The sequence below is a fragment of the Pomacea canaliculata genome, linkage group LG13 (genome assembly GCF_003073045.1).
Source record: "Pomacea canaliculata isolate SZHN2017 linkage group LG13, ASM307304v1, whole genome shotgun sequence".
Classification (NCBI taxonomy): domain Eukaryota; kingdom Metazoa; phylum Mollusca; class Gastropoda; order Architaenioglossa; family Ampullariidae; genus Pomacea; species Pomacea canaliculata.
Genome location: NC_037602.1, coordinates 1,568,151 through 1,581,825, shown reverse-complemented (window position 1 = coordinate 1,581,825; position 13,675 = coordinate 1,568,151). Strand labels below are relative to the sequence as shown.

General features: G+C 47.5%; 1 protein-coding gene across 2 annotated transcripts in view; it reads right to left on the bottom strand.

The window, feature by feature from the left end:
* The window catches only part of LOC112554588 (arrestin domain-containing protein 3-like), a 32,644-nt gene that overhangs the window by 10,529 nt on the left and 8,440 nt on the right, over positions 1-13,675 (bottom strand). For both annotated transcript variants that reach the window (XM_025222436.1, XM_025222437.1), the window contains exons 2-3: positions 9,028-9,203; positions 3,868-4,014 (exon numbers count right to left, since the gene is read on the bottom strand). In XM_025222436.1, coding sequence (XP_025078221.1) covers positions 3,868-4,014; positions 9,028-9,145 — 265 coding nt within the window. In that variant the 5' untranslated portion in view covers positions 9,146-9,203. The remainder of the gene's footprint in view (positions 1-3,867; positions 4,015-9,027; positions 9,204-13,675) is intronic.

Sequence of the window (13,675 nt, the reverse complement as noted above, 5' to 3'; positions counted from 1 at the left end):
TGCGCATGTCTGCTGCTGTGGTGCGGGGTGAGAGGTCACATACCCTCCTGAGGGATGAACCAACTCTGATGAGTTCACAGCCTTCTGCGTGACAGGGCTTGTCAATTCCTTTGTATCCTTCCACTTCCGGTTTCCTCGCAATGGAGGCTGCACTACATCGCTGAATGCAACTTTTTTCTACCAACAGGATCTTCATCAGCCTTCATTCCTGGACACCAAGGGACCTTGGGTTGCTGATTCCATTCTCTAGCATGTCTTTGATGAGCGGCTTCTGTTGGAATGTCCGGTGCGTTTAATGAGCTAATTAAGTTTTAGATGAGCTGCAGGTAGTTGGGTGCTGGCAGTGATGACAACTTTAATCTCCACCGTCAAGAATTCCTCATCAATATTGTTCCGCTTTTTTCACATTTTTTAATCGGGAAATTCATTTTACCTATTTCAGCTAATGGCATTTCAACACAGAATGTCGGACTCGTCCTCACCGTCGCTGTCTTTGATGTCATCGCTTCAGAACTTCAAAGAACCACCTTGATGTCCTCTCTCTCTCTCTCTTTCTCTTTTTCCCCTCTCTGTAATAATATGGCTGCAGCACCTGTATACTAGTATCAACATTACTTTGCACAAAGTATAGATGTGCACATATTTATTCTGAGGTGACTGATGTTGTGATCAGCAAATTCTCAGTTTATATATATCGTCTCCAGCACGTGCGGTTTTTAATGTGTATGAGGAGTTCAAAGGTTGATCACCATGGCATGGACTACATGCTAATAGCCGGGGTTCACCTGAGACACCTAGAGGGTAAAAGTTCATTCACAAATAATTTCTAAGCGTGTGACCACGGCATGGACAGACGTGCAGGTACTAAACACTGTCAGGGCACCTGGAGCAGACAACTGTGCTTCATGTTACTGACCACGGACATGAAGAGGTGGACTGCTGTCTGTCGGACTTGAAGAGGTGGACTGCTGTCTGTCAGCCGAGACCAACACTTGGTCACGTGCAAAGTTCTCCGCTGCTAGTCTCAGCGAGTTTACTTAAACTATGAATGTGACTAAACCGGAAGCTGTGTACACATCAGCCTCGTTCTAGTAATTAACTGAAAGAACAATTGTCTGCAATCAGTCCAGTAAGACAAGTTCGTGGTGCACACTGGTTCCAGTCTCTAAGGACGCCGAATAGCGAGCGAAATACAAAGTCTGCTCAACAAAGCAAATGAGACTCGCAATTAATTTTTTTATTATTCCATCTCCAGAAACGCAAGACGATCGTGTGTTGAGTTCTTCCCTTGTGAGTTGATGAACCACATTTGGGTTGGTTTTTTCGACCGCTTCCTGCCTCCGTTATCCGCTATAAATAGAAACTTTAGCTTGAGCGCATGCGCGCGCCAGCTGCTGCAACTTCCGCCGTCCATGGCTGCGGGGGGCGAGTGGGTAGCGGACTGTGGTGGCCACGCGCCATCAGATGTAAATTTGCTTAGATTACAGACTGCCAGTGTGGCAAGGTGCCGGCGGCCACACGAGATGAGACAGAAATTTGCACAAGTCGCCATTACAGGCTGGTGGCGCCACACTGCGGGCCCCGGGCTAGCCGCCACAATTACACCAGACACACCGACAGGGTGTTCACTTCCACCCCGCCCCCTGGCTGATGACACCATCACAGTGACTGACATCCGTCTGTACGACTACATCACAGGCTGTCTACCCGGACTAGCAGTAACTGTACCGGGTGTCTAGTGTCTGGTGTCTAGTGTCTGGTGTCTAGTGTCTAGTGTCAAGGGTTACACCTCAGTAACATGTACCCGGTGTCTAGTGTCTGGTGTCTAGGGTTACACCTCACTTTGTCCGCTGATTGGTGTTCTCAGGTCCTGTATGTTCATTGACTATCATCACAGTCCTGTTCACTGACAGCTGACAGTCCTGTGTCCTGTTTGTTCACTGTCATTACACTCCTGTTACCACTGACTACCCATTACATTCCTTTTTTTTTTATTGACTACCATTACAGTCCTGTTTGTGTACTGACATTGTTTACAACCATTACATTCCTGTTTGTTTACTGACATTGTTTACTACCATTACACTCCTGTTTATCAGCTGCGGCTGTCCGTTATACCCAGAGGACAACAGGGCGCAGCGCACGACACCAGCATCCCGACAACAAAAGTCCACATCACAGCCAGTAAAACACTGGACAGTGATGGGCAAAGTGTCAGCTGATGTCAGCAGGAAGCCAGGAGGCAAATCATCTGACAGGAAGCTCGCTGGATTTCCACAAAAGTTCCGAGCGATTCATGATTTGAGATGAAGTGATGCCAGTGACAGTCTGCTCCAGGCTCGCTGTTAGACAAGTCCAGACAAGTTTGAAACTGAATGAGTAGTCGTACTCCCTCCACACTTACCTTGCCCTCGCAAGACACAAACCTTCAGACAGAAAGTCTTGCCGACACTAGAACATGTACACACCTCGTTCTTGCACCTGGTCAGGTGTGACATTGGCTCAGGTCTTGACATGCACGAGTATCAGTGATGGAGCTTGAGTCACAGGTGTGACCTTTCTCAGGTGTGTTTGATAGTTTGTAAGTGGGAAAAATTGTGGATAAGTAAATCTCTGTGGGTGCGGATGTATAAATATTTGTGTGCACGTAAATGTTTGGGTTTGGTTTTTTTTTTTCGTTTGTACGATAAGACGCACTCAGAGGGGAGACGAGCCAGACTTTGCTGTGAGATGTTATTACCTTCCCAGAAGACAGCTTTCTACAACAATTTCTAACTTGGTGAAGTCTAAGACATTCCAGGACATAAGTAATGACAGAGCGGGGAGGAGGGGAGAAGAGGGGAACCAGTCGTTTACAACCTGTGACGGGATGGATGGATGGATGGGCGGCTGCAAAGCCTCAGTTCCTTAAAATCACATTCCATGTTTCCGCTTTATATTCCAGAATAGCTTGAGACTGATCCCCGGGGTCTGGTGCCGGCCGCTACAGGAATAAGTCTCATTGCCGACATTTCCTGACAGGCGCTGAGGGACGTGCAACCAGGTTCCGCGCACTCGGGTACATCTGTCATCCATTGCGAGTTCATCGGGTGCGTCACCGAGTTCCACAGACCATTGACCCTCCGCGGTGAATGAAGGTCCCAGGAATCTTCTTCTAGCCATCTTTTCTTCTTCAGCTCCTTCTTCATACATTAGTGTTAATAATTGTGAAACGCAGTTGCTAGTTGAAGTAAGGGTCAGGGACAGCTGGAGGGACAGCAACATTACTAACAGCGGATAGCCACAGCTGTTGTCGTCATGCAGGCAGCTGTTGTAACAGTCTCACTGATCGTCTCGCAGTTTCTCCTCCTTCTGGACCGTTTCCCACTCGTCTCCCCCATCCACCACCCACCACCCACCACCCACCCCGGCATGACCACAGCGTTGTTATTTACGTGCAGCCCAGACACAGGTGTTTGTAAACAACCGCCATGTTTACACCAAGAGGTGCGTGTATCCCGGCACACCTGACTTATCTTGACGGAGGGCGGGTAGCGGATGCCAGACTGTTGAGCAGAGAAGACGGTTTGATGGCAATAAGCATCTGTTCTCTCTCAAAGTGTCACGTGACTTCAAATGGCGGAAAGAAACTGAGGAACTCTGTGGTGAAGAATGTGTAAACTGAGGTGAGTCCCGCAGCCTCCTACATCGCAAAGTTGAGTAACTATGTCAGAGCGGTTATCATCGTCGTCGTCGTCGTCCTGGCTGATATCAGCTGACCTCCTAGTACAGTAACATACTGAGTAGGAGTGTGAACAGGTAAAGAAGAATAAGATGTCAGTGGAGATAATTCCTTCTCTGTACTCTACAACTCCAACAACAACTCACCTCTACCCAGCAGCGACTGCGACCAATCAACGTAGTCCTCTCTCGCCGAGTGATGACGTATCTCGCGAAAGCGGCTCTCGCCTGGCCCTCGCATCAGCTGCTCGGTCCAGTGGACGAAGGCTTTGCCCCGCACCACCAGACGAATGTCTGCAAATAAACAAAGTTTATAATAAAAACTTTCTTACTGATGCTAGGAGATGATAGAGAGAGGTCAGGGTGTTGTTTATCACAGATGGTCTGTTTACAGTTTATGTTAGACAACAAAAAGTGGGGAGGATGGTCAAGTGAGTGACAGGAGGTAGCTGTGAACAACAACCACAGCACAGGTACATAAATAACAGACAATCACATCCCTTCTTCACCCACCCTGTTTATTATTACTCTTAGATTATGTCATCGTTGCTGTCATCAAACAAAATCCGTGTAACACTTTCAAAATGGGCGGCGGGTGTGTTTTCTGTGTCCACTCGTCACCTCAACAGTCAAAGTTTCTAAAAACATCTTTCATTTTAAAATGCTCTCCAAAAAGTCAGCGACGATTATGAAATAATAACTTGCAGTTTCTGTGTGTAGTATTCTTCACCCCAAGAATAAAAATTAATGTATGGACGCCCATGAAATAAGCCGTCCACAAACTCTTCCTCCTTATCATTTCCAACTTGTAATAGATGATTCCGTAGAAGTTTTTGTCGACGAGATGAAAGAAATGAAATCATCAGGTCCAGAGTCTGTGTTGAAAGTGAGGGAAAAAGCCTTTCATCCTGGTGGCAAACAGTAAAAGCTGTGGCCTGCGGTGCCCAGGACCCGAATCCATCGTGGAAGCCAGACAAGGTAATGAAAGGCCGCGGTGCGGGGCCGGGGAGGGAACCCTCCGAGTTCGACCTGTCAGGGCAGAGACTGGCGATGGAGGAACATCGATCTCCTTCATAAAAGACCCTTGTTTCCATCCTTCATCAAAGCGGCGACGACTGAGAGACAGGCCGCGGGACAAGCGATATGCGGTCCAAATATTTGTACATCCGGGTGCTGCGGCCGCGTGAGAAGTGGAGACTGAGAAAGTCTGCGGGAGGGTGAGGGTGAGGGTAAGGGTGGGAGGGAGGGCGAGCTGAGGGGTCTACAGAAGCCTCGAAAGTTCTGTGATTTAAACCAACGCAAACATTATCAAAAGAGGCTAAGAATGGCAACTGCTGTTGAAGGAGGATCATGTTCCAGAGCAATGAGGGAGGACTACAGCCACGAGCCTGTCTGTGTAATCTGCTCTAAAGTCTGCTTCCTAAAGTGCGCACGTGGTTTATATCGGGGAACTCTTGCAAGAAAAAGATCGTCTAAGTCAATGTGTATTAGTTTATTAGTTTGTGTCTAGGAAGGGAAGAGAGAACGGAGTACAGAAGCCAGCGCTCTTCTAAAGTCATTCCCTGAAAAAAAGTTTCATTTAAACTGTAAGGAAATTAAAAATAGAATGGAATGCAATCCTTTCCCTCGCTCCCTCCACAACACGTCATCATGGAGAGACAAAAACGACAAGACAGACCAGAAGTCAAGTAGTCAAAAACTGGAATCAGATCGACAGTACCAGACAGACTACATTAACTGTCCGTTTCTTATCCCTCCGATCTCCACCTGTGCCCTGTTGCCTGCGTCTAGACAGGCCAGACACTCGACAGTCGACAAATTTCTGAACAAACAGAATTTCTTCTTCATTTGGCTGCCACCAGCTGAGCTCATGCCCTGGGTGCCGTTCGTCTAGAATCTGACACGTGACCGTCAAAAGAAGAAAGTTTTGTCTGCAAGAACGCCTTTGTCAAAAGGAAACACTGCCAGGGTACAGGATCTGGGATGGGAGCGCTCGACCAGCCAGCCACAGATACTTCAGGATGCTGGAAGTCTTCATGGAGCCGCACATCTTTGGAAACACGTTTGATGTAAGGAAGACAGGAGGCTGCTGTGCAAAGTTGATCGCCGACCTGAATGTAAATATCTGATCCTCCCCACCCCTGCCTCCCTCCTTTCTTCCTTCTCCTGGTCCGCAGCGGACATGGAGCGAGACAGCTTGGACTTGCATTACTCCACACTACACTGGTCTGGGACCAGATGGGCTCCCTCAAAGACCAGCACAAAGAAAAGAAGAAGGAATGGCATGCAGATTGTCTGAGAATAGCCAGCTCCAGAACGAGGCCGAGACACACTGACTTACTGATTGATTTTCCATTTGAATCGCCGACGTCTTCGCGTCTGGTGGGAGGATGTTTCTAGAGAACGGGAGGATAAGCGACTGTCGAAAGGGAAAGGCTGATGACAGAAAAAAGATGACAAAACGAACAGCGCACAAAGGACAAGGTCCTCGTGCAATCGCTCCGGCACAATCGCGTTATCTTTATGTAAATGACTCCCACATTCAGATCCTGTGGGTCAAAGGGTAATAACTGACAGCATGCCGGGAAAGTACAGGGCTAGCGACTGTAGTACACTCGTCCTTTCCCTGTCACAGGATGTGGTTCCCCAGGGACTAGCTGCCGACATGTTTGTAAAACTCAACATTGCTCTGAAGCAGCAAAATACACTTTTCTAAAATCAATCCCATGGCATTTAGACGAGTTTAACAGTTTTATCTCATTTAAAACTTTCTGAAATTGTGCTTTGAACCATTTCTGTAAAACTGATTATCTGTTGATCAATAGGTTGAAGGCCGACAAGTATTTAAACTTTGTAATGTGTTGTGAAACCAGCCACAGCAGGAGACCAACAGTTGCTACATGGAGAAGGCAGACATGAGGACAGGAACATGTCTGGTACAGACTGACTACAATGGTCAGATAAACTCTTATTTTAGGCGGTAATCAATCCAAAGTTTGGTGTGCGAGGGTGTGTATCACATAATAAGGAGAAAGTCATGCGAATTTTCAGATGGAATAAATTAGAATATTAAACGAAAGATAACCAACTCATTTGTACAGAAAACCACTTTGACCGACTCCAGAAACACCTTCCAGCTGTTCACCTCCGTAAACCTGACTTTGTTGCACATTTTCAGGGACGAGAGCGGCCATTATAGCTTTGTTTACAAGTAAAATGGAGCTTGTATCTTTATTATTAACTCATCTCACGCCCACAGCCATGGACCTCCCCTTGCCAAGTAGTCCCACCACGCGCGGAGGAATATTCATCACTTAGGGGGCAGGCAGTCCAAAGCATTTGAAGAGAATTAAGTGGCAGGTGAATTGTGCATCCACTCGAGGCATGGACACTCGTTTGCCACTGGTCTGTCATTGTCGACATGTAGTCATATTCACGGTTTGCTGCTTGGGAGGAGGATGGGCTGCAGGAGCATCTGAAGCAGAAGTACACTCGCATGAACACTCTTCATTATGGCTGCCACCATGGCGGGGTTAATGAGTTGGCTGGCCAGGACCATGGAGGTCAAATACACAGCACGAGGGACTGTCAGAAGATACAAATAGCAAGCAACAGATTGTGAGAGACCGGTATTCAGGAGGAGAGAGCATCCTCCGAGGTCAAGGATGGGAGGAGAGGAAGGAAGGATGGTAGCAGTCCTGCAGGAAGCGCAGTGTCATCACGAAACTAAAACCGCAATCTTTTGTCTGTCCTCCATCCATTCTTTTCATTCTTTTTTTTCTATTTTTTTTTTCTTTCTGGTCGAAGACCTGATTGCAGGACAGCCGGCTGAAATGAGCATCATCAGACGCATACAGGAATAGGACTTTAAAAATGTTCCTGCAAACGACCAGACTGTAAGGTCGAGGCTATTTCAAGATTCGATTCCAGTCGCGGACGAGGAAAAATAAATGTGGATGTAAACAGTCATTTACATTTTAAAACTCAAGAAATCAACATGGTCTACTTTGTATGTCAGAACCTAGTCACGTGACATACACATTTCCTGTGATCTACTTTGTACATTAGTACATAACCACGTGACAGATAGGGTGGGAGGAGACCCACAGAGGTGTGAGGATGGCAGAAGGGACAGTGGGAGGGTAGGAAGGCGAGTAACGATTTATTAAATGCTTCTTCTCCTCAAGATCCAAGGGTGGAGGGCTGTTTACACAAGCTTCGTGTTCCCAGGTTAAACTCGTCCTTCACATGCTGCCTTCCATCCATCTCCCAGTCTTTCCTCTCCCAGCCCTGATCTTCCCCTCTCTCGCTCCCCCAGTCCCCTGAAATGATGGAGGGATAAGTTTCACCACAGAAGCGGACAAGTCGTCTGCTGTGTGATGAGGAGACTCACAGCGAGCCCATGCAGACACAACTGATGAAAACTGATGTTGTGATGATCGAGAATAAGAATAATATAGTCTATAAATATATTCTTCTACCTCTACCGATTCTTTCCTCTCTTTTACACCTTTCAGAAAAAAAGTTGATGTGGTCACATCTCGTGAAGTCCCGTCTTGCGAGATGACTTATCGCGATTATCACCGATGTTAATCTCTCGCGAGAACCATCTGATGGAGGCTGCAGGCTGGCGGGAGTGTATCAGACCATCGAGTAGTCATCGCCTCGTCTTTGTTGTAGCATCAGGCCTCATAAACAAGCCGCACGGGGGGAAGAGTCCTGAAGGGTTTTTATTAAAAGAAAACATTGATGGTGTGGAACATGTGAATGTGTCAGGTTTGCTCGAGTGAGCAGCCAGGCAGCCAGCTGCAGCTAATAATAATGAAAAAAAGATGGAGTACCAGTGAGGGATAGCATCCCAGTGGAGAAGACGAGGGTTAGGGGCTACAGCACGTTTAGTTGCACGTGTTACAACAAAAGTCTGGTTTTAAAAAAAATATATTTTATGTAAAACGAGTTTAATTTATTTAAAAAAGTATGCTGTGCAATGTTTCTATAACCGATTATTTAAATTAGGAATGTGTTGTGCAACTGGCCCCAGGTGTTAGCTGGAGGACTAACACTGAACCTGATGTTAACCCCATCAGCTGATGACTACCCACTAGACGACGACTACTACTAGTACCCAGCGATGGTGGAGATGAGAAGCTGGCGATGAACTTGTGATGACAAGAGGTCAGAGGTAACATGACTAAATACCTTACTTACATGACCCTCCACCCCACACTCAGCATCATGTGAGACGATTGTTCCGAGCTTTGCCGAGAGACTAACGCGAGAGTTTAACCTGAGAGTAAAGTATTTTACCTTTCAACTTGATGTTGTCGCCCAGCTCCATGTTGACGTGGCCCTGAAGGATCTGCCCCGAGAAGTAGACCCCAGTGGGGTTGCTGAGGACGATTTCCAACACCTTCACCTTCCTCATGTTGGCCGCGTGAGGTCGCCACGGGACGTGGAGTCGCACGTGAGTCCGTCAGTCGATGCTTGAGGGGAAAAAACAAAACTGCTTTTAAATTGCTGTTAATGGTCCTTCCATTCTGCTGGCAGTAAATAGCAAGTCTTTTTATTCTAGGATGCCAGGCTGCTGCATTTTTACTTCCATCCGAGCAGCCAGGAAAAAATCTCAGGTCTGGTGGAAGCGAGATGGATTGTGAGAGAAAGCAGCCCTGCCTCCCATTACACTCGCACAACAAGTGAGCAGCGGTGAGCAGGCCAGCAGCTGAAGCAGAGAGAGGAAGAGAGAGGCAGAGAGAGATAGAGAGAGGCTGGCCAGAAACAGAGAGAGGCAGAGAGAAGCAAAGACAGGCAGAGAGACAGAGGGAGGCAGGAAGAGGCTGGCCAGATTGTCTCCACACGTCGACCAGATGAGGAGGGCGGGTCACTTAGTGGTGATGGTGTGTGTGCAGGGGGAGAGAGAGAGAAGCCAGGGTGGGGAGGGTAGGTGAGACAACAGCGGGTGCCACAGCAAGAGAAGAAGGAGAAAATTTGATCAAAAACTTCGCCGCCCTGTCCACGTGGAGAAATTTGCAGCTACCGGCGATCAGAAGCCCGCGGAGAAGGAGGGGAACACGATTATGGCGGCCAGAGGCCCGGAAGTGAAGCTGGAGCTGACAATTTTTCACATCCTAAAAAAACTACTACGGTCATCGACAGCGAGGCTTTTACAAACAATCGTACGGCATCGTCATTTCTCTGCGACACTTTTATCCCCCCAGTCTTCTTAAGACTTGCCACTGGGTGTCACAGCATGCACTCGACACACCAACTTGTTTTTGTCGGCACGAGATTCATCAACAGAGCTCGAGTCGCCTTTTCGAGAAGGTGAGAGCCGCGGGTTGTTCTCTGTCGGTGAAGCAGAACATCAAGACTGCCTATCCTCACCCACGATACCTGTCTAAGGAAGGAAAGAACAAGAAGATTTTCGGGTGAGAACGGAAGTCAGGGGGATTCTTTCTCCACTGACGAGGTCATGGTAAGGAGGGTAAGACAGTCCGTTGGTGCAGTGATTGAATGATTGAACCCTTGCTCGTCACCTTAGTAACGAGGATTGATGAGTGCAGGTCCTGTCTCTGTGTGTGTTTGTTTGATGGAAAAGTGCTTCCACAGAAATCATTTCACACAACGAAATGGGGGTAAGGGCGATGGGTCAGCTATATCTCCAACATTCATATTCTCATATAACAGACATCCTTAACTTCTACAACAGGTTGATGAGGATGAGGATGAGGATGTGGATGTCAAGTGAGGTTCAGTTTCAGAGAAGAGAAGACAAAAGAAACACAAATTCCATCCAACATCACGTGACGGCGAGGAATGGCAGCGGTTCAAGTAAATTCAACAACAAGCAGAAAATAGGGCGGTTACAAGTAGTAAATAAAAACAAAATAAAGCTTCAGAGAAGCATTAATGCAATGTGCAAATAAAAGAAACATGTAAACGAATAAACAGCGAGGTTAAGCAAAAAGAAAAGCAGAAAAATCGCTGGAGAAGAAAGCAACTGTCTGTCAGCCTCGCTTCCACAAATGAAGGGAAGAGTACAGAAGGAAAGAAGAAGAGGAAACTTTACAATAGGAACAGTTGAAAGCAAAATGTTAAAAAAAAGTAGAAGACCACACAAGCCTCCATAAGTTAAATAAAAGCTTTTATCATTACAGAAATTACCGGTGGCCGCAGCATCTCCTCCTGACAGTCGTCTGCCCTCAGCCACGAGAGGGTCAGCAGTGCGCCTCCTCAACTCGTTAAAACTTCGCATGTCGGGCAAAAAAAAAACGAAATAATTTGAAACAAGAAAAGTAATTTGCAGAAGAAATCATGTGAGCAAAAACTTCAGGAAGTCTGGAGAGTGTAAAAGGTGAACAAACATATTGGAAGCCATGTTCACTCGGCAAAATTCATTTTTGACCGATGGGCGGTCCTCAATTCCGTCCGTCCTTCACAGGCGGCCCGCTGAGAAATATATTCATCCTCCAGAGACTGGCCTTGATTATCCGGGATTTCTCCCTCCATCTCTCTCTTCCCTTGTCTCCCTTTCTTTCGGTTAAACTTGTCTGGTGTGAACATAATGGAGGGACAGGAAAGGCTCAACCGTTGCCAGACCTCCCACTGGCGGACATCGATGTGCCAGACCTTGTGTCCAGACCAGCACTTGCAGACATCTACACACAGGACAATCAGAGCGTGGCCATATAGTCCAGACATCTACACACAGGACAATCAGAGCGAAAGAGTGAGTGAAAGAAAGAGAAAGAAAGAGAGAGAGGTTGCCTACAAAATCCTTTCTGACATCGCTTGAGAAGCAAAACCAGGCGGAGAGAGAGAGAGGGACAAAAAAATATATATATATAAACAAAACTGGCTGGCTAAGAGACAGGATCGCCATACCATACAGAAATTGCATGCTGGCCAAAGACAAGGCTTGAGACAGAGCTGAGTGGTACACCTTGCCAAGCGCTGCGTCTTTACGGTTGTCCTCCCTCACGACCCTTTCCGGCAACTATTATAACTGTCGTCAGCTGATGAAAGTTAAAGACGATGTGAATGAAAACGAGTAGGATACTGCAGAAAGCAAGTACAATATGCAGTGCGGGTCAAGTGAAGGAGGTATTTCCAAAGTTCCAGACCTCAGAGATGACAGTGCGACCCTCCAGTGGACCAAAGGCAAGAGCGCAGTCCTATCTTGGCTGGGCTGAGAGATGAGAGATGATATGTCAGACGAAGCTAAAGCTCACAAGCAAGATAGCAGAATAAAGAGACTTTTATCACCAGGGTTACCAGCAGGGAGATGGACAGCGACCGTCAGCTGTTATTTTACGGAATTCGGATCCTAGAGACTGACTCTGCGTATCACGTGATCCTGTATATTTTCCTCTGATTGCTGAAGCCTGCACATTGTGTACAGAAGTTTACATTGTGTACATTGTGTACACCTGTAACAGGTCATCAGACCCCACACCTACAGACTATCTTAACTGACACCTACGTACTTTCTGTGTCACGTGGCAATCATGGCGGACGAACAAGGCGCAGGGGTGTGTGGGAATGTCAGAAGCGCGATTAACGGACAGTGCGGATCGATTAGTGGACAGTTTAAATCGATTAGTGGACATCTACATCCACACAGGATATGACCCTAGAGCTTGACCTCGATACAAGTAACCAGGTCGTGGCTCAGGGGTCTTGACCTCGACGAAAGCAGCGAGGTCATTTCCGGTCGTTGTACTCCTCGCCAGAGGTGGAAAGGGCTCGTGCAAACAGACGTCATGTGATTGGAGCTGACGTCAGCAGGACCTTTCAGTCTTGACTGGCATTGTTTACCACCACCACCACCACACCACCACCTACACCCTCGAGTTTCCTAGGTGGCGCCAGCGCTGTCAGACTCCAGACCCTGGTGCTGTCCGATGCGCCGCTCCGTGACAACGTTGTGTACACACCGTCGCGCCGCCAGCGGATTTCCAAGGCCCGTAACTGCGCTGCTCGTCCCGCAGCTGCCATCTCCCGAAGCTCACGGCTCGCCGAAACCAATTCTCTCGGGTGGGAATAAAGAAAAAAAGACAAGACTTGAAGGGAGGGCAAAGGATGGACCTACTCCACACCGGCTCCTTACAAGTCAGCCCCACAGACACGTGGACTCAACTGTTGGCGTGCGTGTCCGGCTGGTCGGTTGGACCGACAAGATTTCCGCGCAAACCCCTGTCTCGACTGAAACTTTGGTTCTTGAGTTTCCAGAAAATGAGGTGAACAAACTGCGCATGTCCATCCAGCCATCCGTCCGGTGCGTTCTTCCAAAACTTCTCCACACATGAGAGAGAAACTCGGACACGTGTGTGTAGGAACTTACCACACTGCAGCTTAAACTCGTGAGTTGAAAGGTTACCTGAAGCTACATACCTCCAAAAGCCCAAAAGTCATTTTCTTGAGGTAAACAACCATTTTCCACATGCTGACATATCTACGGCCACACAGATTGAAGGCACAACTGTATTAGTGATAACAGGTGAGAGAACTGCTCACATCCTACACCTAACCAAAAGTAATCAAAGGTGACAAGCAGGACCGAGATGTGGAGCACCTTTGTACACGGGACTGAATGGCCACACACTGTTACACATACAGTCGACAGTCATCAACCCGCTAAGTGAGTGTAGCTAGGTGTACGGGCACGTCACGTGTCCAGTACTGTAACAGACAGCACCAGTAGGAGGTCTTCCAGCAGAAAAATAGCATTTAATAAAAAAAAAATCGGTCACGGGAAATAAACTTGACAATCTTTCAGTCTGAACATTGAGGACGAAAGGACAGAAAAATGAAGGGAGGGTGTGTTTGCAGTGTGGGTCTCTGTGGACATGTGGATGCGTGCATGGCTAAGGACCAGAAAGTAAGTTCATGTTCTGTGACAGAACTACGACTGAACGCACTTTGCGTGTATGCGTGAATAGTCTGCGTGTAAGCCTCC